The sequence below is a fragment of the Pundamilia nyererei genome, unplaced genomic scaffold (assembly GCF_000239375.1).
Source record: "Pundamilia nyererei isolate P.nyererei 1_Seehausen unplaced genomic scaffold, PunNye1.0 scaffold00007, whole genome shotgun sequence".
Taxonomy (NCBI): Eukaryota; Metazoa; Chordata; class Actinopteri; order Cichliformes; family Cichlidae; genus Pundamilia; species Pundamilia nyererei.
Window position 1 is genome coordinate 1,989,518 of NW_005187408.1, and position 25,881 is coordinate 2,015,398.

The 25,881-nt window shown below is 38.8% G+C and overlaps 1 protein-coding gene across 1 annotated transcript in view; it reads left to right on the top strand.

Moving 5' to 3' along the window:
- cntnap2a (contactin associated protein 2a) overlaps positions 1-25,881 on the top strand; it is a 384,903-nt gene that overhangs the window by 131,551 nt on the left and 227,471 nt on the right. The window contains exon 2 of the mRNA XM_013915179.1: positions 15,318-15,428. Within this exon, the coding sequence (XP_013770633.1) occupies positions 15,318-15,428 (111 nt within the window). The remainder of the gene's footprint in view (positions 1-15,317; positions 15,429-25,881) is intronic.

Sequence of the window (25,881 nt, forward strand, 5' to 3'; positions counted from 1 at the left end):
GGAAGAAGCTCCTCCTCAGTCTCTCTGTGTTGGTCTTCAGGTAGCAGAATCGCTTTCCTGACCTCAACAGAGAGAACAGTCCATTGTTGGGATGGCTGAGGTCCTTCACGATCTTCCTGGCCTTGGTCCAGCACCACCTGCTGTAGATTGAGTCCAAGTCAGGGAGCTCAGAGCGGATGGTGCGCTCAGCTTTCCAGCTGCAAACTCTGCTTCAGGTCCCAAAGTCAAACAATTAAGTTTAAAATCCAGGCATCCATGAAAACAGAATTCATGAAATTTAACTGAGTTAGAAGTTAGCAGGAAGTTAGCTCGCTAGTTTCCACCTAAACATAATAGACCATGTTCAGAATGAGGGAGTTGTGGAAAAATTAAAATGTACACCTGTGCTATAACTTCCAACATAAATGAAGACAGAAAACTAAACAGCAGTGACATTTGTAGGGTTACTGAAGTTGGACTAGCTGGCATATAATGATGTGCTACAAGATCGGTAGCTATGTTAGCATAATATAAACAGTGAAGGTGGAGGAGGAACGCTAACTTTTTTCCACTCAATAAATGCCCTTGCATGGCAGGATGCTGAAAACGGACCAAATTTCAGTTAGGAGAACAACATTGGTAATCAATCTACAATACAAGGTTAGTCATTAATTCACTGCTGCATGTAGTTACATCGTGAGGTTTTGAAAACTGAGCTTTAAAATGAATAGCGGTAATAAAAACTGAGAGAGGCCGACAGTGACCACTGCCTTTTTTAGGGCAGTGATCACTCAAATAGAACAAGATGTAAAGCATTAAAACATGTGAAAAACACAACAGCCTTAATAAATGCAGACTAGTTTGGATCTGGAAGCAGAGTTTATACTGAAAAGGTATGTTCTTGTAGATAGATATATGGATAGACTGCCACACTGCCATTGTGTTTTCTAATTCGCAGGCGTAATAAGTTGACTTTTGCAAGCTTTTACCATTTACCTTTTTTGAAATTTTAGCAATTGATGACTATTAACACAAAGTGTAGAATTTACAGCAGAATAAAGAGATCAGATTCAATACGCAGATCTGATGATGATTTTTTATTTATTTATTTATTGTTATTGAAGTTTTTAAGCCCCAACTCTACACACCGCTAATTTGTCCTCCTGCTGAGGCCAGTCTGTCTGTATTTTCATGCATGTTGCCCCCCATCAACACTTTTCCATAAGGCAAACTGGGCATATTGAACACCAGCATGGGATTCTTATGAAAGGAAGTGAACTGGGTAGGTGAATATGTAAATATGCAGACCCAAATTCACTTCTGTTTATCCATGTTTGGATTTTAACACGTATGTGCTAGAAGCTCTTCTCTCTCTTTCTCCCTCATGCCCTTGTCACAGCCCTCATCTTTTACTGCCAGTCAGAACATATTGTTTCTCAGCATGGCAGAGTTTAGGGCTGACAAAGGGGTGGAGGGCAGTGAAGGGAGTGATATGATAGGCTTCAGTTGCCAGATTGGTGGCAAATCATCTTTATGAGTAGACAAGGGGGGCCAGAGAGAGGCTCGTGATTTCTCCCCAACTTCCGTGGTGGAAAAAACTGAGAAAATACTGAAACCTAGTGATTCAATGATTGCTTGAATTCCGAAAAGCAGTGCAGGCATCCACAGTGGAGGAAATGACACCAGAGTGCATAGGTTTTATTATTTAGTACGTACGCAGTTTCTTTCTGTGTTTGTTTCACATGTTTCTGGTAAAAGTTGTAGTAGACCTTTGAAACATGGAAAGCACGTGCAATTTCACATGCACCATAATAGTTTGTTGTGCAAACTTCAGTTTGTGATATAATGAGACTTCTTTTATAACAAGACACACATGACAAATACAACCATTTTTTTGGTGTGTTGATTTTTATTGTTCTTATATATATTTTTTGGTCCAGAGGCAATTTCATGCATGGGGTATGATACAATTTTGGTCATATTGGGGAAGTGAGCTTGGGAACTTTTTAATGTTTTCTGCATGGAAGTATCTCTACACAGTATGTTCACGGCTGTCTAAAATATTACTCTGATGATTGTAAATTAGGAGATTAAAAAAAGAGACAGCCAAATATTATATGATATATATATTTTTAAACCCAATTAGCTGTATTAATTACATATATAGACTTTTTTTTAACTACATCACATTAATTGTCTGACTTTTTTTAAACACACAAAAAAAAAACATTATTACATCAACACTGTCGACTAAATTAATTTCTGTGCTCATAACCAGTTAATTGGAATAAAGTTGTGTAACCGAGGGTATATACAAATTATTTTAGGTTCTGGACATGGTGGACTTTGCCAATAAACCCTTATTAGAACCGGCATGGCTTGGCAGCCAAACCCTGCAGCTTTCTTGGATGAATTGCAGCTACAGCCTGTTGGTTTCCAAAATACTTTAAACTGCATAATTGGTGTTATTGTGGAGTCTCACTCTCCCAGCTACCTGACGACTAGACTGTTTAGTTTTTCCCGTATTAGCCAGACAAAATTTAAAATCTTTCAGAAACAGAACAAGTGTAACATATGTTCCAAACTAAGTTCCCCTAATATATTTTAGTATCTCATTGAAACCCCTTGCCTTTCATCTTTGACAAAAACAGCTTAGTTTCTCACCTTTCTCATAAAAGCAGTATTTTTAAACATGCCTCTTTGATATGCTCACAAACCAATAAACGGAAACCCACCATCTCACTGTAGCCATCATTGCATGATGATTTTTTAATGGCCTCTCCCACCTGTGGAACTATGCGAAATAATTCATAATCCTCTGTTGTAATGAGAGCAGTGTTATTGAAAAAAAAAAAGATAGGTGGACTGAATAATCTTCATTTTTTTTAATGTTTTAGATATTACTTATTAAGGTGCAAAGTTGTATTCAGAAATCTTTAATTAGGTAGTATATAAGGTACGATTATTGCAAGTAGTTTTTGCAACAATGCAACAAATTATGTATTTTACAGTTGGGAAGAAAAGTGTTGGTAACAAATTACATAGTAATAAATGATTGTAAAAAATGTCCTTTATAACAAATAATGTGTATGCTATAAATTTAGTTATCGCAGTATACTTACCAATTATGATACATGTTTCTGTTTGCTTCATAGTGACAGCAACAAGTTCAACAAATTCCTTTTCATGAGCACTTGACCTGCACATGAAAAAATAATTTCAAAAACACACAACTAGTGTACAGAATTCTAAATAAAGAAATAAATATGACAAATACAGTAGTTCCTGTTCTTTGCATAGTGAACATGAGTTGCAAATGGCTGTGACAGAAGTGTTCTTTTTGTTTGGGATTATGGTGAATTATTGGCCATATTTGCACCATCTACGCTCTAGCTATTCAAATATGTGCTTTTCAAAGGCCAGCTGTCTCCTCACCACTAACTGTATGTGTTTCTATCGCTTTATTTCTTTGATTGTTTTGTTCTATTAAGATACAAAGTAGGTCATTGCACATTCAATCAGTAGATTTGAATTTCTTTTCATACATACTGAGTTCTCCATTACTCAAAGAATCTAATAGGAAAGCAATCTAAGAGGAGTGTACTGTGAACACTAACTGCATGTGGACTAAATTAAAAATGATGATGCAAGCGTCCATTGTTATTTGGATTAAGTGTTCACCACATGAACCACCTCTGTGTGGAAACCACTCAAGCTTATTACATTGCAAAATACAGGTCATGCCTGAGGCCACATAAGATGAATGTAGTGACACACTATTTGTACCTTTCTGCCATTTATTCTCATTATTATGCTATTCTTTAACTTACCATCACATTTTCCAACAAATATCTGTGTCTGTCTCTCTTATTCTATCCATCTCTATAACCAAGCTCTCTTGAGTTTTAATCCACCATCCCTCTGTGCTCACACTCAGCTGCACACACCTGTGCACACCCTGACCCCCACTCTTATGCAGGTCGAGTGTATCAGTGAGAGACAGAGGGTTATGCTTCATGCAGCTCTGAGCAGATCAGCCCTGGCTGAGAGTTCACTGAATCAGGCAGGTATAACTGATCTGACCTGGCACCTTGTGGGCAGATCAAACAGCCAGGCGTATCGCCAGAGGGTGACAGCGAGAGACAAAAATGCAAAGTGTTGAAGGGTTGATTAAGTTGTTTGATACTAAAAGAGAAGCATACTTCTAACATCTCTTTTTTCTAAATGTTGCACCTTCTATCAGCAAATAAAAAGTCGATTTGAAATAAGAGAATTCTCAAATATTACTGCATATAAAACATAAATAAAGGAAAAAACAAAAGCACAAAATGAAATAGCCACTGTGTGGCAAAATAGACCAGACAAACTGTAACTTTAACACGTCACAGACGAGCATATGTTTGACTAAGTGGCATCCAGGTAACAAACACACTGGGAACAAGATGACAGTTTACTTCGCTCGTCTTTTCGTCAGTGACTGCTTCAGAAACATTTGTCTTCAAAAGAAGTATTATATGACTCAGAAAAACAATGGTATTTTAGGTATGCAAATACATGTTTATACAACCCAAGTAACAACTTCAAGAACCATTGATTACATCATGTTTAAGTGGGGGGTAGAACGTATGAGTAGCTGTATGTAATGGCATGAATCTCTGTTTTTCACAGCAGTGAAGGGAAATGAGTAAAAAAAAGTCTGATGTTATAGTGTTTGCAGGCCTACTGTGGTTTTTGGCTGTGTGGGTTTGTATTTGCTTTTTCTCCCTGGCTTTAGGTACCACCCCTTGCAGCTGACTTGACAGAGCAATTAGGCTAGGAAGTATTTAAGCTCAGGGAGTGCCATTCTCTTTACAGCATGAGCTATGTGCTTGTGGCTCCTTCCTCCTGCTCTGTGGAGAGGAGTGTATTTTTGAGTGACTTTTGACTTGCTTCAGAGTTTCACTGTGTTTTTCTTTGTGTTTTGATTGTGACAGTGACTTGACCTCCTGTTTTAGTTTAATTATTAATAAAAATACTTTTATTATATTGGCAGTGTTGCCTCCTATTGCCCTTTTATTGTTACTTCCCCACATGTGTTGTTATGTTCCTAGGGAATATAACAGCTGTTCTCTCTCTATAACCCCTCAACATATGCATTGGCCATGCCACTTCACACCTTTTTGTAAATCTGCATCAAAAACATCAGAGGAGTTCAGCTGAGTGTGGTAACCTGTCACTACAGACCTCCCCTAAAGTAGCTTGAGGCACCGTGGATTACCAGTAACACAGAATCAGTCATTGTGAGCACTCCTTTAATTAGTAGAATAAATAATTGATGAACCTATACAGCAAACCCACCAAAGGCTTATTGAGCTTTCTAGGTTGAGCTAACTGAATCTTGAATGACTGCGGAAAGTCCACGAAGTATTATTGGACATACTAAAAAAGGGAGCCTATGTTTTATACAACAAACTGACTGCAAAGATTTGATTGGGAGAGGGAACTGCGGCCAGATGATATCAGGACTTTTTGTGGCAGGAGTTGGAATGTAAAACGGGACACAGAGATACACTTTTTGTTCCAGAAAATGGTTATGTGAAGTATTTTTCATCAAATTGTCACACAGGTGAAATGTGGCTTTTGATACTCTAAAGTATTTGCTCAGACTAAATGTTGCAACACAAACATCATAAGATTTCATAAAGCATGCACTGATGTTTGGAATAGTTGGCGAATATAAATGTCTTCATTTAGTTTTAATTGTTATTAATGTTGGTCTTTGGTAACTCCAACACTGGTCAAACCCAAAGAATAATATTAGTTGTCTATAAATATTTTCTGTTTTATTGTTATATGCTCTGATGCATTCTGCTTTGTTTAAACGCTGGAACAGATTTTGTTTTTTGCAGCATTTCAAAAGTTATGTTAGATTTCAGTTGACAGATGCAAAAGTGAAAATGAAAAGGTATATGTGCGTGTGTGTAAATCTCTGTCTTTATGTGAGGTAGCTTCATCCAAAACATCTCATTATGCGCTTGGTCTCTGCTCACATTGGCACAGGGTGCTAGATCCGTTGACAAAAATTGTTTGGTAATGGTTCCAAGACATGAAAAATGAATCTGGACCAAAAAAATTAGATTAACAGCTCAAGCAAAGTGCTGGCATGCCTGCTGGTGGTGGTTGGTAGTTGGAGGGTGGTCAGGAAAGGCAAGGGAAGGGAAGGTTGAAAATGAAATAAGCTGGACTGAAAGAGTAAAGCACAAATGAGCAGCATGAGCAGAGACTCTTTTTTAAAAAAAAATAGTTGTCTTCCAATGCGAAGACATTTTCGCCCTGTCACATATAAAAAATGCTGGAAGTCAGAAAAAGGGTGGACAGGACATGAATTAATAATGCTGGAGAGGCCTATAGGCATCTAGGCCTAGGTTAAGTGAATCAGATTATACATGTATGGTATAAACATTTCTTTACATGAGAGAAAAAGTTGGACAAAAGCAAGTAACCTTTTCCAAGAGCTTAGTTCAAAAACTGCACATTGATGCCAGCAAAAGCAATGAGACGGAGGGTTTCTTTTGAAAAACTGCATAAAAAACTGTCTTCTTCAAGTGAAAAGATTTATTGACATCTTATTTGCAATAAATATATTTTAGAATAGAAAGTGACCGAGATTTAGCAATTTGTACCTGAGAGAAATTAATTTCTGTAAAAATACGATAACCCCTTCTTCTGTCTTTTTTTCAAAGAACAAATTTCATATTTAGAAAAGTTAGCACTTTGTCATAGAGAGTTAAATGGTCATTTTAATTCCCACTGTGGTAGCATGTGAACTGAAAGTGAATAGGCTCCCACCCTGAGGTCTAGATGATTGTTATTCACTCCACTGCCATCTGCTATTTCATGCCACAGGAATGTGGTGGCCCTGAGCACAAAGGCGCATAATGAGACTTTGTAGTGAATCCACTGAAATACAGGATGTGTAACGCACAACCAGATACACACTGAATGATCACAAAACTTTTACATATACATATATATATAATCTGAATATTCTGAATGAAAATGTTGTGTCAGCTGGGGTTAAATTGGGCAGGAGCACACCAGAGCTCAGGCCTGGCTCTCGATGTTCAGATTCACCATGCTGGAACTCCTCCTCTTTCTGTATTACAGCAAAACCAACTTGCATGCAACTCTTGATCTCCGCTCTTGGACACATACATCTCATGCTGAACAAACAGAAATTGATTCATACCAAATGACACACTTCTAGTACTGTAACTTTTGTCCCTTGCATACAGATTCTGCATATTCACATGGTATTTATCCGGTATCCTGGCTGAAGTTTGGTCCTTTTACAGCATCCTGCCATGCGATTACATTTGTTCCTGACCACCGAGTACACTCACTTTATCGAGTGGAAAAAAGTTAGCTTGTTTATATTATGCTAACATAGCTGTGTCGCTAGCGGTCACGTAGCACATCATTATATACCAGCTAGCCAAACTTCAGCAACCCTACACTGCTGTTTAGTTTTCTGTCTTCATTTATGTTGGAAGTGATAACGAGCTGTACGTTTTAATTTGTTTCCAAAACCCCGCAGTCAGGACATGCTATATTGTATTTAGATAGAAGCTAGCGAGCTAACTTCCTGCTAACTTCTAACTCCGTTAAATGTCATAAATTCCGTTTTCATGGATGCCTGGATGTTAAACTCAATTGTTACACCATCATTTTATTAAAGATGAAAGACTTTAGACAGTTTTTCAACTCTCAGTAATGCCATAGTGATCGTTTGATATATGAACCTGCAGTGGCGTTTAGGCCCAGACATCAGACTTAATGACCGGATAGAAATTAGATGCACTGTCATGTGTTCATATAGGCTAGAAGAACTAAAACTCACTAAAAAAGTGCTGAAAAGGCCTCTTATTTATTTTTAGTTGATTTAATTGTAGTATTTCTTCTTTTAAAATAATGTGACTTTGAGATGTCTCACAATGATTAGGAACTGGAACCATTGCCAACATGTATTCAGTGAAACCCTGTTCACTTTGGAATTTTATTTCACATCGAAGACACTGGCAAACGGTCGGAATAGCCATCTGTAATCCCAATTAGAACGGCCTATTCTATGCTGCAGAACATCTGTTTATTTTTGTCCTATAGCTCTTTGTGAAGCCCACTTGGGACCTGCTGTCATGAAATTCCAGGTGTACAGGACAGAATGCACATGAAGCTGCTTGCTAATTAGTCAATGGCCATTTAACTGTGTGAAACTTTTTCTCTGTGATGGCAGAATTTTTGAAAACACTGTTGGAATCAGAGTTGCTTTAATTTGCAACATTTGACCATAATTAGATTTTTGGGGGAGTTTTTTTAAACAGGGCAGTGGAGAGAAGATAGGACAGCAGAGAGAAAGACCAGTTGACTTGGTGTAAACAGCCTTAGGGCATATTCAGACTCGGGCCTCTGCATTAGCCTTATGGCATATGGGTCACCTCCTACCCAGTGTGTTAAACCAGTTATAAATAAAGTTGGTTAAGACCAGCTTGTGTTTAGTTACACTAGAAATCTAATATTACCTGCTGTTAATGGTAAGTTTACAGCAATATTTCTGTAGGCAATCAAGTGAAACAGTATTACTTTCCCAGCAAATTAGAAAACCTGCTGGGATCTCTCAGTACATGGGCATGGAGTAGATGGAGTCTATGCATACAAAGCTTCTGCTATTTTTGAATCAGCTCAGCCCATTATCTCAATGAGGAGGACAGCTTCTCCAAGACGGATATTGGGTATACTTGTCAAGAATTGGTAAGATGGGCTATATGAATTTATAAACATTACAACAGAGATTAGCTCCCTAAAGCAGTCTTCTACAGTCTTATTTCATTTAAGGCCACTGCCTCCAGTCCAGAGATACTTCATTAAATTGAAATATGAATTTGGAAAGAAATGGAAAACAGAAAGCAGAGACCCCTTCTGCTCCCAGCCAAACCGGAGGACAAAGGCTTGCACAGACAGAGGCTCTCACACTCACTGGCACTTTGGAGAGTCAGACTGCATCTCCATGCAGCTGTTGGCACTTTTGACAGCTTCCACTGTGTTCATGACATGGGTCCACAAAAAGCCCCCAGGTCCCCAAACTTCAGTATTCAGTGTTGTTGAGAGGACAGACTTGACAGCACAGTAGCAAAACTCCACACACAATGGTTTCACAGTCATTAAATAAAGATAGCAGAGTTTTCTGTAGTGTTTTTAACAGTCTGCTCAGCAGTCTAAAGAACACTGAATGTTCTTCACCGGTTTACTGACCCCATTGTTAAAACACATGCAAAAGGTGAAACTGGCAGGCCCTTTCAGCTCCATTTTCCCTTTGTTTTATCAGGTGAATTTCAGCATGCACTGTTAAGTCTTTGTGCTAAGTACTCGTGAACTGTTTCTTTCAAGAGCTTTTGCCTAAATGGCCAATGTGGCAGGTACAACACTTAGTCAAAGAGTTACATCATGGCAGCTGTCTCAGTTCCAAAATTCCGTCTCTTGGCTTCTAAGATTTGTGATTCTATTCCAGCTAATCTTTAGGCTGTCATGAATTTTACCCCGGTTGGATTATGCTGGACTAGTGTCCAACTCCCTTTAGCTCCAAAGATGTGGCAGTGAAAAGGCCTTTGAACAGGCTGGCCAAACACTGTCTGTCTATGGCTTTGGTCCCAACTGGTAGCAGCCAGCTGACACATCTCTTGGTAGCTGTTTTTCTTCATCCTAGTTATTTACTTAACTGGAAATGTCACTAAGAAGGCTTTGGTATGTAGCCATTTTTTCTTCCTCATGTCCTGCCTTCATGTTATCTATCTCTCTTTTTACTCCCCCACACTGTCCCTATCTGTTTCGCCTCTCTTATCATTCTATCATGCATAAAACTATCTCTTCCTCTTGCACAGAGGAATAGGCTGACATTTGCACTTGGATATTGTAGTCATTTGCTTCCCCTAAAGTACCTGAACTTACAGAGCCCTGCTATGCACTTGAGACCCAGGCAAATATCAGTGGCTATGACCTCTTTATTGAGTGCTGAACATATAACCATATGGTCTGTGTTCATCAATGGTCTTTTTTTTAAAACACATTTTCACTAACCAGGCACTGGTCTTACAGTAACCTATTTTAGGATGTCACACATTATCCATCCAGTGTGAAAATTTATGTAATTTAGTTTATTTAATTTGCCACTATGCTTCCTATCTATTTTCCTGTATATCGTAAGGCTACATTATGTGTGCAGCAGCTGCGTCCTTTGAGGTATATCAGTAAATAATTGATGGGTATGAGTCTAGATCTCTTTCAAAGTTTAATTAGTTGCAAGGAAAACACAGAAGTTGCCCTTTCTCACACACATACCATACAATTTACCTGTGTATAACCCTGTGCTGTGATTTAATAATTGCAAAACAATAAATCAGGGCATTACTGTTGTTTTTACAGCTGCAATCCTTCTTAAGGACTGAAAAATGAGAAAAGAGACAATGTAAGATTTATTGCCAGTAATTTCACAGCTACAGTATAACCTAAATTCTCTATTTATTTCAAGTTCAAACAATTTGTACGATATCAAGGTTTCCTGATACAGCTAGTGCTGGTGTTGGCATTTCAAACAGGTTCACATGTACAGTGGATTCATTATGAATGATCAAATCGGATACAGTCTCCCATCATTTCTGTGCTTTTTTTCTCAAGTAACAGCAATAAAAAAGACACTCAGTTCAGATAAGGACAAAGTATATTTACTGGCTTCTTTCCACACAAGTCACATATGGACGAAATGCAGCTTTATGTAGAGCACTAAAGCCTCAGACAGGGCTTTAGAGTTCCTCTCAAATATGCCACTGTATATTGGCTTTATTACAAAAGCAGAAACTTTTCATTTTCTTTTCACTGCTATGTCCTTGGTTCTTTGTTGTCCCCCCCAATCAACATGAATGAGCCCATCCTCATTCATATAATGTCACCGACTGTGGTGTTTTTGGTTTTTCAACCTGACTAAATGGCAAGTAAAAAGAAACCCGAACTGTAAAAATGAAGCAAAACTGAGGACAAAATAGAAAGCTTCCCAACAAGACGCGAGTTGCTCAAGAGGTCTTTCTTGACAGACTTCTGGCTAAGATCACATCTCACTGGCAGCCCTTTTTCTTCATTGTCGCCCTTCGAAAGAGGACTGCTTCTCAGTTGTTAATGCTGAAGCAACCAGTGCATCAAGTCTCCAGAGGACACCTTGCACTTACCCTTAAGACAGCTTTGAAAAAGCAGTAGTACTTGACACTCAAACAATGGAAATATTTGGCATAAACAATGCTAATTTTCAATGTATGTAAGCCTACACAATGCAAACCTCCACCATGGCAGCTCCCTCGCCTAGCTTTATTTACTTTGTTTGCTTTGCCCTTTTTATACAGACTTTAAAAAGTTTGTAGTGCAGCAAAATTCAGATAAGTGTAGCACGTTAGATGCTTACTTTAATTACACAAACATCATGTAGGAGTAGGTCATGGATAATATTGATTTGCAAATAACAGGATAAGGATAACTTGGGCGTATTATATAATATTATAATGCAGTATATTTTTAACTAACTAAGCAGCTCATTCTCTTTCTCTTAACCATGCCTTCTAGATGAGCTTTAAAGCTGACACATTTTTGGTTCAGCTTGAAAGAAAGGCAGATGTGAAATGCAAAAGTAAAGTCTATAATGTGATCAATACTGTTTATACTGATTACAATATTTTACTACTGTATTGTATAATGTTTTCAATACAAACAATAGCAGTAAGAAACACAGTTTTAGACAGCTCTATATAGCATTAATATTAGCATTGCTAAACAGCAGATCAATCTGTTGAGCATGAAGGAGAGGTCAGACTTGACTTTTTAGACTGGTGGATATAAGATGGATTGTTAACATGACCCAGCTCTACACCCCTACAAAGTTTTATCTGAATTTATTCAAAGGTTTTTGAGTTATTGTGTTTACAGACAGAATGATATTCACACACACAAATACTATCAAAAACACAACCTCCCTGAAGGAGGTAATAATAATAATAAATGATGAACAAAACCATTAGTTGATTTACTTGCTCATTCTGTGTGTTAAAGATATACTCTGGGTTTCTTAAAATATTCAGCACTGGAATAAAATAGCTGATCAATACCGAAGCACTGGCGTTTCACTGAAGGAAAGCTACAGAGAGTCTAACATTGTTTGCATTTGAATGAGCCATTGTACATCTTTCAGTATAAAAAAGAATAAAACTGCTACTGCAATTCCATCAACCACAAACAAATTTTTATTTTAACATACAATATTAAAATTATTGTTGTTGTAGTTATCACCGGTCCCCTTGTGAATCAAAACAGCATGCTATGAAATTTCAACTGCGAGTAGAATCAGTGCCTGTGGAATGTTATGAAGCCAGTAGACATAAGGGGTGAATACATACATGAGTAATGCACATGGCAGGGGATACCTTTGGACTTGGGAATCAGCAACAACAGCAACAGCAACCACCAGAAATAAACTGCACACATAGAGATGCAAGGAAAATAAGAATTTGGCAGCTTTACCGAGGACCCAAATAAACAGATGCTAATTTTTTTTGTTTAGCTGATTTAATGGAAATGTGGTGCAGTGTACTGTAATAGCGAAAACAGTGAGCGCAGCTTATGAGGTCAAATTGCGTTTAAGTCTAATCAATCACTTTGTAAACATAGCCACCAATTTTGCCTCGGGAGGTCTTGCCATTATCAAAATTAAAGACAGTTAAAGTTTCGTTTCATAGATCTTTGTGATGGCTGCGAATATTCAGGGTTCTGCTTTCAGAGGCAAACCACATTTTCACCCAAGTTCTTTTTCACATATTTTAAGATATTTCCACATTACTGGTCAGGGTTGTTAATAGCTACTATATTATCAGTACTGTATATTAGAACCATCATTCTTCAACCAAGACAAGCCATTGTGGAAGCATGCAATCATTACCGTTTTCTGTATTTTTTTTTCTCTTTTCTGCAAGGTTACTCATATACTACCAAACTGTTGGAGAGGTGGAGCACAGAGGAGGAAAAGAATCTCATGTTGAATCATGTTACTTTCTTTAAAATTGTGAAATAGAACATTGGCCTTGGTACAGGTTGACTTTCCACCTTTTCCACCTTTTTCATTTATTTAATTTTTTTTAGTATATATCTTCTGATCTCTAAAATCCGTACATGTATAGCGGTTTCTCCCCAGAAGAGAGTTTAGAGAGCCCTAAGGAAATAAGCGGAGGCACTGAAGAAATTCACTATATTTCTCACCACCTTGATTCCTTTAAAATCTACTTTCTCTCTATTAACTCGCCTCCTTCTTTCATTCCATTGCTGCCTCCTCTTCCAGCCTTTATTCAATGCATTCTGTTAGTGTGAGTGTGTGCGTGCGTGTGTGTTTGTGTGACCTACAAAGCCTGTTCATGTGCAGCTAGAGCAAGACTTTGCCAACAAACCTATAGAAACACTCATTAGACGGAAGCTGCAGTAAAGCTGTTGTGTTCCCAAGTGTGTGAATGAAAATGAAGAATCATCAAGTGTATGACTGGATCTAAGCGCAAGTGTTTGTGCCTTTGTGTCAATCACTGCACAAACGGTTGAATATATGGATGCAGAACATTTGTCCATAGCCGTGAAGGAGCTCTCGTGTGCATTTGTTTGTGTGATAGAGGATCCTATTATCATTAATTAGGGTGCAAGAATAAATTTGGAGACTCTTGAGCATGACCCAAAGATTTCTTGTAATTTCATGACCAGATGCTGCTGCACGAGAGCTGCACCTGTGGAACAGCTGCAAAAGGAGATAAGCAGGAACACATCACTAGCTGTTCTGGCATGGGTTGCAGCTGGTGACACGGGCTCACCTGAGTCATTTTAAAAGAATCGTACCTCCTCACACAGTATGCAAACAGACTTTTTAAATCCCGCTGCCTGAAACCACGTTGTTGCCCTTCTCTCCCATTCTATGATGCTGAGTCAGACGCCTGACAGTTGCAAGTGGACTTTGCTAATATTCCAGGGTGACATGAATGTGCCAGAAATGTCATTACTTTTTATAAAGGAGAACCTTGATGTCTCTGTGCATATCCACCTGCCAAAGCAGGCAGCAAAAGGAGAAAAATGTGGAGCTCTTTCAGACCACAAGGGAGGCTTTCCAAAGAGAAATGCACACTTGCATGCAAGCATACAAAAGGACACACCCACACACATTGTCACGATTAGATATTTTCCATTCTCTATGAGCCCACCTGTAACACAAACTCTTTGAGACTTTCACCAGATGTAGTCTACTGTACACACACACGTGTGTGATCTGTCTATGCACATTCACAGAAGGAGAAACAACACTCTTTTCTAAATTTGACTCTCCCTCATACATACTCAGACTCTGTGCGTACACACACACGTAGTGGGACATGACAGAGAGCTAGTGACTGTGCCTACCTGACCTGACAGACCATTCACAAGTTCTCTCTGCGTGGAACCTAATGTACTGGAAGAGGGGAGTGTGTTTGTGTGGATGAGAGAGTGAAAGGGGTGGATTGAGAGAAAAGAGAGGGAAGAGACTTAATCACTGTGTGCATGTGAGGAATATTCAGTATTTCTTTCCTTTGATTTCTGCTGTGTTTGTGTGTTTCATATGTATTCCTCTGCCGTCACGTTCTTTGTTTTCTCTTGAGAGCACTAGCAGAATGTTAGCTTGAAAGTGAGGTTATGAGGAGCATCGCCGTGGTGGTCTTTCAGATAATTTTCTTCACAGCAACCCCAATGAAACTTCTATTTAAATGAAAGAAGTTGAAATTTATATCTCTTTGCAGAAAAATCAAACCTAAAATTTCATCATAGTCATTTATAAATGCCTACTTCGTACTTCAAATTTCAGAAGTGAACAAATGCAGAATAAATATGTGTAGGGTTTAACCTCAGGCTGGGGCAATTCATTTTAGCCACTTGTATTTCTCCTCTGTTTTGATTGGTTGTTTGGTTTTTTAAATCAGCTTTGCATCTGCATTTAGTTACCAGGCCAGATTGCCTGTTAAGGTGGATATTTTTGCAATGTGTTCGTGAATTTGCCAAATTGGTTTGACTAAGTTGAGATTTTCTCATAGAATTACAGTTAAATAGGATTTAAAATGACCAACAACTACTTAATGTATTTTCTATGCATGAAAAAGTGTGTATGTAAAGCAAAAAACACAGCTCTTTATCATATCCTCTGTTTTCTTCCAACGTCCTCTTCTGTTTCTCACTCCTTCTGTTTTAATATGCGTTCTTTCTCTCTACAGAAAAGTGTGATGAGGCTCTTGCCTCTCCTCTGCCTCACACAGCCTTCACCAGCTCGTCTGTCTTCTCCAGTGGATATGCACCTGGATATGCCAAGCTCAACAGGAGAGGAGGTATACAAACACACACAGACATACATGCATGCGGACACACACATGCGGACAAGCCTACAGATGGCCATGTACTCACACATATATGCATTCTGTTGGAGGGCTCTGCTTACATGCAGTGTAGACAGAGATAAAAGTAAATACCTAATTCAGGTACGTGTACATACAGCCTTATGGATGATTTTAGAGATGACACACTGTGAGATAAACATTCAAGCCTTCATCGAGCGACACACTTCTCAGTGCTGCACAGCTGCTCTCACCACCTTCCTCCTCTTTTTCTCTTTTCTTTCTTTCTACTTCTTTATATTTCTTCTCCTCTCATGCCCTCCCTCTCTTGGCTTCAATCATTATCTCAGTGACTCAGACTGAAGCTCATTTCCACATCAGTCCACAGCAAAGACAGATAGGGACAGACAATTACACCCCTCCGTGTTTATACAATTAATAATTCATACTTTCCCATCTAATATAGCCGCACTAGAGCTGAGGCAACAACTCTGACATATAAAAGCAAGGTAATCTGGTATGTTTAATCATACCAATAGAATTATTTCTACTAAACAGGACTGCAGCTCCTGTAATGACACCCACAAACATCCGATTAAGGAAATAGGGAAGGAAACAATGAAAAAATGAAAAACAATTTCTCAAAAGGATAAGGAAAGGATGGTAAAAATACAGTTTAGCATTCTTCCCACCAACACATTTTCTTTTCCTCTCCTGGAGGATAGCGGTCCTTGGAGAGCATGTAATGAATAAAGTGTATATATTCAGTTTATTTTTGTAAAAGCTTAAGTAATACTTGAATGAAAATAGCTGTAGTGTGCATTTTTGTGAAATTTACTTGCGCAGAGTGATGTTAGAGTGACGTCTTTTAGAAGTCAGTTTTGGATGCACAATTCTGGTCCACCGAAAGGGTTGTTTGTGTAACACCAGGCGGCGTCTTTTTAACGACGTCTATTATACTTCTAGTGTTGACGTCTGTAAGACCTTTGGGTAGGGACTATTTATGGTCCAAATGTGGTTGTTGTGGATGTCTTTTAAATGTCAAACTTGTAAGACTCATTTTAGATGTCATTTTTATAATGCTTCTGATTGTATAGGCTCTGTAGTCCCATGTTTCCAGAGGGTGGAGGGCATATTATCTGTACAGAAACAGTTATGTTTAAAAGGATGCAGAGTGATTAGCAGACATCTCCAAGATGGTGCGGGCTCCTGAGCTACAGCAAAAGTGAGCAGCTGCGTGGTGGATTTCGAGCAGAAATGTTATCTGTGCATTGACAAAGACTGTCAGGCAAATAGTCCAGTTCATAAATACACACTTTTCGTATTTTCCATCGCAACATCTCCCAGAGCAGGCCACTTCACGAACACACTAGTTTCGTCTTACACAGCTCTTCACAATAAAACAGGATACTAATCTCTCTAAAATAAAAACAAACGGTATTTAATGCAAATACTTTTTTTACTTATTAAACACATTTTACTCCTTTTAAAATGAATACCAAAAATTGTATAAATACTTTAACCATTATTACTTCATTTACATTTCAACATGGATTTTAACATGGATTTTAATGTTTTTAATATTTAAAAAAAATAAAAGTTTTAACCTAGTTACAAATAAATAAGGTGATTAATTAAAATAAATAAACTAGTTAAAGAAAAACAGGGAAATTTTAAATAACAAACAAAACAAAAAAAACATGCGCTAAATAAATTAGTAGGTCAACACATAATAAAGCATCTTTGTTGATAAATAATCTGTATTCATATGTATCATGTTGAGAGAAACAATGTTGATATTTGTAAATAAAAAAAACATTACATTTATTAGTCATGTAAATTCCCTGCACAAGTCATAGACATCTACATGACGTCCAAAAGATTACCCTGTCGAAAGTTCAAATGTTGAATATCATATTGATTTTGGGAGACACTATTTCTACTTTTAAGATTAGGCTTAAAACATTCCTTTTTCTAAAGCATATAGTTAGGGATGGATCAGGTGACCCTGAATCCTCCCTTAGTTATGCTGCAATAGTCTGCTGGGGGATTCCCATGATGCATTTTGTATTTCTTCTTCAGTCACCTTTCTCACTCACTATGGGTTAACAGACCTCTCTGCATTGAATCATACTCGTTATTAATCTCTGGCTCTCTTCCACACCATGTTTTTTGTCATGTCTTCCCTCTCTCTTCCTAACCTGTCGTGGCAGATGGCCGTCCCTCCCTGAGCCTGGTTCTGTCGGAGGTTTCTTCCTGTTAAAAGGGAGTTTTTAGTTCAACTGTCGCCAAAGTGCTTGCTGATAGGGGGTCATTTGATTGTTGGGTTTTTCTCTGTATGTATTATTGTAGGGTCTACCTTCGGATATGAAGCACCTTGATGAGATTCTCTAAGGTATAGTAGCTGATGACGGTTAAGGATTCCTCTGGAAATCAGTTTGGATGTGAACGTTACAACTTCAAGACAGATTTACTTAACTTTAAAATACTATAATTAAACATTTATAATGCAAACTGCATTAACTGTTGATGTGCGCCAACCTTCAAAATATGACATTTGTAACAGTTGTTAAAGTAAGAAGTAAAATGTATTTGCATAGCACTTCAATAGACAAGAAAGCAGCCATGAAATATTTTACAGAGGTATCAATTTAAAAAAAGAAAACAGCTGATATGTGTTTAAAATGATCTCACATGAACCAGGTGAAACAACACAGAATTCAAAACACCCAAATGCTTGTCTAAATAGATGTCTTTTCACCTGTTGTTGAAAGCATGTCACAGAGACAAGCGATGATATCAAAACATGCTGTACAGTTTCTGTGTTTTAGCTGTAGAGAGTCTCCCTTCGCTCTATCATTTTGACTTGCATTTAGATGCAAGCAGCTACATTTGACAGCCAAATGTACTGTTATTGGCATGAATATGTGCTCTTCCAGTGCTATGAAACAGGGAAGACACAAAATCAATATTAGCCTAGAACCTCACTTTTTGGCAAAGCTTCATTTTTCACATCAGGAGTCCTTGGCATATTGAGCCACCATTGTGATTAACAACAAACAGTTTCCATCAGCTGCTGACTTTGTGTTAAATGTGCCAAGATTATATTGAGTTAAAAGTGATCAGTGGCTAAAACTACCAAGTAATCATCACTCTGTAAGCATGGAGACCACAAAGTGGCAGAATTGCAAAGGAAATTGTATTTGCTATGAACGTATGTCTGTTTGTTTGTTTGTTGCCATCTAAGAAAAGCATCCAGTGAGAAATTGGTTTGATTGTGAATGAAAATGGTCAAATCAGTATTGATTTCCTAAAGGTCATACATGAAAATGAAAACTGGCAGCAACGTGGAGACCAAAGACCAGGAAATGTTAATGAAATTAGGCAAATATCAACAGTGGTAGGGAGTAATTGTTGCTTATGCAAAGAAGGTGGGCACAAGCGATTAAGTCATCTACCAGTAGGAGTAAAGAGTAATGTTGACTGAGATATGGCAGCGTGAGAAAGGGAAGGGAAGGCATATCAGTATTCACAATACTAGAGACATAATGCACAAATACAAACCCTAACTCCCCCCAAAAATATACATATTCAAGCAAAGATGCATGAGAGTCATCCATATTGCACATATTCTTAGAATTACAGTGATTTTCTTTACAGACAAAACATGCACTGAATGAGAAAACAAGCGAAAAGCCAATTTAGCTTCTACATGACTCATGCTCACATTTACAGAAACCCTGTGAGGCATGACAAAAACAAGTCCACACATTAAACACTCGCACTTTCACTGGAACACAAACATTTCAAAGCACTTGTATTGACAAAAACAGGACGGCACTACACATTTACACATATTATAAGGAGGGGTTCCTTCAAGCCGTTACATTTGGCAGCCAAATTTGCCGTCAGTGACATGAGTATGTGCTGATAATCCAATCTACTCCAATCTCCCAGTGCCATGGAACAGCAGAGGCACAAAATCAATGGGACACACCAATCATCTTAAGCTAAGCACATTGGGCTGTGAACGCTGACAGCTATTAGAGTTTTAGGTTATAGTGATGTGCGCGTCGGGTGTGTGCATCCAATTTTCGATGCACAGTCCTGTAGATGTGTGTGTGAATGAGAGATGGAGTTAGATGGTGCCATAGTGATTTTCCAGCAGGCAGCTATCTTGTGTAAGCCTGCCAGTTACCAGGATCCTGGTGGTCATTCCTACTTTGCTTTTTCATTTTAAGATGACACATTTTATTAGTTTTTTATAGGCACAGTATGTATTTGTGTGCCTTTATGTACAAAATGACTAAACATGAATGGGCTTGTGAACATTGCTGTATTCTTAATTTTTCCATTATAGTGCTAGACCATTTTTTTACTTAACTTATAAAACAGAGTCACTTAAGATCCTTTAATTAACACATTATGTTATTAACAAAATTGCATCTTATTTAAACCAGAAAAGATTGACTGTTAACAGCTTTAGTCCATTTTTCTTAGAAATGTATTATTAGATGTGGCGTGATGCTAGATTTGTTTTGTATTTCTACTTTCTTTTTTTTTTTGCACTTACATAAATCAAGCAGGGACAGTTCTGCCTCTGCATTCTAAACACAGTCAGAAAAGACTGTTTTGTCTTTCTTTTGTTAACACTTACACAGCACCTTCCTCCTCAATTATTTAGCATTGACACAGTGCTTTTATCTGTATCTAAGCACTTCTATCTAACATTCACACACTCACACTTGGATGGATGGATCGGGGCAACCTGGGTGTCAGTATCTTGCCCAAGGATACTTAGACACATGGACAGGAGGATCTGGAGCTCAATCCCCCAGCTTTCCCATTGGTAGACAAGAAATATACGCAGCGCCTGAGCTACAGCCTCCTCCTTTGCCAGTCTTCTTTTAATTTGCAATTTCTGCGTCTCACCATTTTATCTCACATTTACCTCCCTCCATCTTTTCCCTTTTTCAACCTCCAACATTCCTGCCGTTGTTATCTCTCTCATTTCCCCTAATAGTCTTGACTTTCTCTCTCTCTCACCATCACCCCTCACCCTCTCCCAAATGTCCATGCTCCCACCCCCCAACTGTCTCCCTTTAGTGTTAGTTAATGTGCCAGGCCCTGTGAAACTCAAGGACGTCAGACAAACGAAAAGGTGAACCAGCTTCTCTTGCAGCCAAAAACCTTTTGGTCTAGATAGACAAGTGCGGGGGGAAAAAGAGACGGGTAGACATGAAGAAAGACCAGATGACAGCTAATGAAGTGTAGAAAAAGAAAAGTTCTTCACATCTCTTCAGCTCTAAGATTTCAACCACATACATGTTTGAAAAAGGTCACAAAACACTTTAAAGACTGACTACTCGTTTGATAAAATATTAAACAGTTGTAAAATACAGTGTGCATTCATTTTATTTGAAACTGCTGGAGTAACCCTTGTAAAACATGTGTGACCCTGAATAATAAAATGGTCAAAATCAGAGCCCAGCCCATAGCTGCTGCTATGCATCAAGCATCTACACTTTCTGTGATGCAACTCATATCAAATCTTTTTGCAGACCATGCTTGCTTAACACCCCCGTCTGTCTTGTTTAAAGTTTCATCTGAAGAAAATTACTTTTTATTTCAAATTCGTTGTGCCCAAGGTTAACTTGGAATGAGGTCAGTAAAAGTTTTCTCATTTGCTTTGACATGAAAAGGGGCGTCAGGGCATTAGACAGCCGCTTACATAGACATGATTAATACTAATAAGGCCATGGTCCTGATATTTTCTTGGCTTTCCTGTGCCATTTTGTTTGGGTTTTGTTCTTTTTACTTTCTCCATTTCCTATCCCTGCTGTGTTATTCTGTCTTTGTCATATTGTTTAGTGTTTCAGTTTTGGTTGATTATCTTTTGGTTACCTCCAGTTTGAATTTAATAACTGATTTCCATGTGTTTTATTGACTCTCTTTGTCACTCAAACTTTGTGATTGTCTCTCTTTTTTCCTCATTGCTTTCATCCGTTTCCTGCTTCCACCTGTGTCTTGTCTATACAGTTAGGTCCATATATATTTGGACACTGACTTTTTTTTAGTTGTTTTTTTTTACCTGTTTACTGAAACATTTTCCAATTATAGTTATATAATAGACATGGACATCATATGTAGACTCGCAGCTTTCATTTGAGGGTATCCACATTCAAACTGGATGAAGCGTTTAGGAGATTCAGCTCCTTAACATGTGCCAACCTCATTTTAAAGGGACCAAATGTAACTGGACAATTGACTCAAAGGCTATTTATTGGGCAGTTGTGGGCAATTCCTTTCTTATGTCATTATCAGCTAAGCAGATAAAATGACTGGAGTTGATTTGATGTGTGTGTCACGGTTGCGGCGACAGTCGTGTGGTGCCTGGGCGAAAAGGACCCAAAATGCAGGAACTGACTTGTTGCGAGTGAGCATTTTATTTACAATGGATGAAGTACAAACAGAAACGAGGGTGGTAAGGATGGCACTAAGACACGAACCTGAACTGGGCAAAACTAATAAACCTGGAATACACAACATACAGGGAGAAACACGAGCTGAGGGCAGAGAGACGGAGAAACACCAACTAACGCAGATGAACTGACAACGAGCACAGGTAAACACACATGATAAATACACACGGAGGGAATGAGGAATGGCAAAACAGGAGGGAGGCACAGCAGATCCTAATTGATATGACAAGACACGAGACACAGAACTTCAAAGTAAAACAGGAAATATACGCAGACAGCGAACAGAGGAAACACACAGACAGGGATGACTTGACACTAAACAGAGGGAGCACAACACCAAATTCTAACTAGGAAAACCTTAACAGAAAACATCACCAGAACACAAGATAATTCATTAATACAAAAGCCCTGAGTCACAGACTCAGGCCCATGACAGTGTGGTGCTTACATTTGGAAGATTTTGCTGTGAACAGAAAACATCATCGTCAGAGGAGGAGTCCATGCAGGTGAAACAAGCCACCCATAAGCTGCAAAAACAGAAGAAACCCATCTAAAAAATTGCTGCAATATTAGGAGTGCCAAAATCTACAGTTTGGTACATCCTTAGAAAGAAATAAAGCACTGGTGACCTCAGCAACACAAAAAGACCTGGACATCCATGGAAGACAATAGTGGTGGATGATCGCAGAATTATTTCCATGGTGAAGAGGCTAATACAACAGCCAACCACGTGAACAACACTCTCCAGGAGGTCGGCGTATCGATATCAAAGTCTACAATAAAGAGAAGACTCCATGAAAGTAAATACAGAGGGTTCACTGCAAGGTGCAAGCCACTCATAAGCCTCACAAATAGAAAGGCTAGGCTGGATTTTGCTTTTGGACAAATGAAACCACGATCAACCTCTACCAGAATGGTGGCAAGAAAAAGTATGGAGAAGGCGTGGCACAGCTCCAAAGCAAACCACATCGTAATACACGGTGGGGGCAGTGTGATGGCTTGAGTATGTATGGCCCCCAGTGGCACTGGGACACTAGTGTTTATTGATGATGTGAATGAGGACAGAAGCAGCTGAATGAATTCTGAGATGTTCAGAGCCATGCTGTCTGCTCTAATCCAGCTAAATAAGTCCAACTGAAAGAAAGACCCAAAAACAAACAGAATCTGAAAGTAAAGGCCTGGCAGAACATTAAAAAGCAGGAAACCCAGCACCTGGTGATGTCCATTAGAAATAAACATTTTATTTTCATTTATTTAATTCGTCCAATTACTTTTGTGCCCCTGAAGAAATGTTTTAGTTCCAAAAATGTTTTTGTTCAAGCCAACAAATTACAGCTGAAAGTCTGCACATTATTTTATTCAAAATTGATTGTGGTAGTGTACGTAAGAACCAAAAAATGAAAAAAGTTGTCTCTGTCCAAATTTCACTGGACCTAACTGTAGCATATATATAGCCCTGCCCTTCTCCAACTTTCCCAGCTGATGCTCCTTTTGGATTGGTGTGTTTTGTGGACTTTTGTATTTCTTTTTAGACCTTTTTTTGCAGCAGCCAAATAAAACTCTTGCTTTCTGTTGTGCAACCTGATTCTCTGTCATAAAAATAGTTAAAACACCTCTTGACTATGGGCTTTGGCCATACATTCCAATGACAGTTCTTTCTCTGGTTATGTCGTTGGAATTTTGGATGTAAAAGCGGACCATGAGCCAGAAAAAGTAAAAGATGTGCTCCAAATAGGTTTGCACTTGTCACATAGCAACCACAAGAGCTGTGATCTGCATGTGTTCAGTGCTGCCAGTTGAAGACAGATGCCCTGTGGATACAGGTTAAAATAGAAGAGGAATGGAAAGGATAAAGACAATGGAGACTGGAAATGTGTCGAGGTGAGGGTGAAGAGGAAGACACTGTGGAGTGAGAGAAAGAAAGAGTGGGAACAGACAGACATGGGAAAAGAGAACAAGCTGAAGATGGGAGGACATGGTAACCGAGCTGTGATAAGGCCTGAATGACTGATAATTTGCTAGAAGCTGTGTAACTACTGACACTTTGGATTCCTTTTTTTTTTTTTCAATGCAATCTCAGAGAAGTATCAAATTTCCATGTGGGTACATCTCATTATCTCTGCCGCTCTGGAACAACACTTGGTAATGGGTTATTTCCACATAGCCGTCATTCAGAAAAAACAAGTCTAAAAAGTATTTGCGCTTTGTACAGAGACAAACACTCAGACAGGGTAAGATAACAATGGATGCCACTTTTATGTGAAAAGTGAGAGATGAGTAAACCCATACCTCGGTGGATGTACCTACAGGCGTGTGAGCACATGTGTGCGGCCATGTTGCTCCGCGGTGCAAACGTGGCCAAGCATGAGATTTAGCTGCTAATCACAAACACGTGGCCACTGATCCTTACATTCCATTTTCTTTTTCAACCTTTCTCTAATTCATATCCCTCTATTTCTGTGCTCCTCTGTCCTTCGTCTTGTCTCTCCCTGCCCTCCATCTCATCCTCTCTCTCCCTTTGTCTTTCTCTCTATGTCATTTTCCCTCCATACAATTTCTATTTTCTACTGTAACATTGTCAATCCCACACTCCTTTTTCACAGCCTGTCTATTCTTTCTTCCCAAACCTCATTAGCTATTTTTTTCTCTTCTCATCCTGGTATATACTTTTCCAACTTTTTTTCCAAGTTTGAAAAAGTTCCACTCTTATACCTACTTATTCGAATGAAGGACGTCACAACCACAGCACAACTTTCCTCCGACTTCCTGCACAATTAACCACATTCTCTTTCCCTATTCATACTTTACTTTTCACTGTCATCTTGCAAACTTGTTTGATGTCTCCAGCCATTGCAGTCATCCATCGATAATGGCGGTCCTCTCCTAATTAAATTACTCTGTCTCCATCCGCTCCCTTTGCTCCATGACAGAAAGATGAAGTACTAGCAGAGGGCTAACCAGCTGTTTTCTCTCTGCTCCCTTTTTCCGGCGGCCTCGCATTCTAATTAATTAAGACGTTATACTTTTTGTTAATGTGGTTTTGGTATCAAAAGCGGCACCTTTGATAAATACACTCACGCATGTTCTCTCGGGTGCCGGAGCACACAAACATAAAGCCACACAAAGACGCCATGAAACATTTCTGAGCAGGATGCAAAGAAATGAAATCTGCCATGTGCACATGCCAACCCACACATTCACCCACACTGTCAGCGAGACAGAGGAGAGATGTTTTCTTGTTTGATGCTTGCCTTGCCACTGTCATGTTTGCTTGTATGTAATGCCTATCACCGGCTGTTCGTCATCCCTCCACAATCACACTGCATCTCCATTACACATCCGCACAACTCTGACCTTTCACTAAATAAACTCTTTTATTTAGAAATCTTAATTTCCAGTTTTTCTCTGCAATATCCCCTTTCCCCTCATTCGTTATGTTCATCATCTCTGAGTGACTGCGAGAGCCATTTACCCAGGAAAAAGTAATTAACAGCAGATTTTATATTTCCTTTCTAGGAATGGAAAATTAAAATGACCTTTTTCATTATCATACTCAAACAGATGACCACACTGCATATACCTATATACATTTTACACTCCAGGAAGAAGTGATGGACAAACCAATGGCTTGTCCAAATATATAAACCTAGAGCAGGGAATCCAGTTGACAGCGTACCCACTGATGAACAAAGAGCAGAAAACACAGCAGTGCAACACTTGCTGAGGCGGTGGAACACTGATTCGGTGTACAAAGCAACCAGAGGGAGCTTTTGTATCTTTGCTTGTGGTCTGGACTAATGACACACTGTAGTCAGGGGTTTTTTGAACTGTGTGAGACGTGATCCACACCGACTACATTAGCTGGGATTCTCAGAAAGCATCCACTTTTGGCGATGGGTCCCAAAGGCCACCTCCTGGTGTGATTTTCTCACTATTATATTCCCCTCTCTTTCCTTAATAAGTAT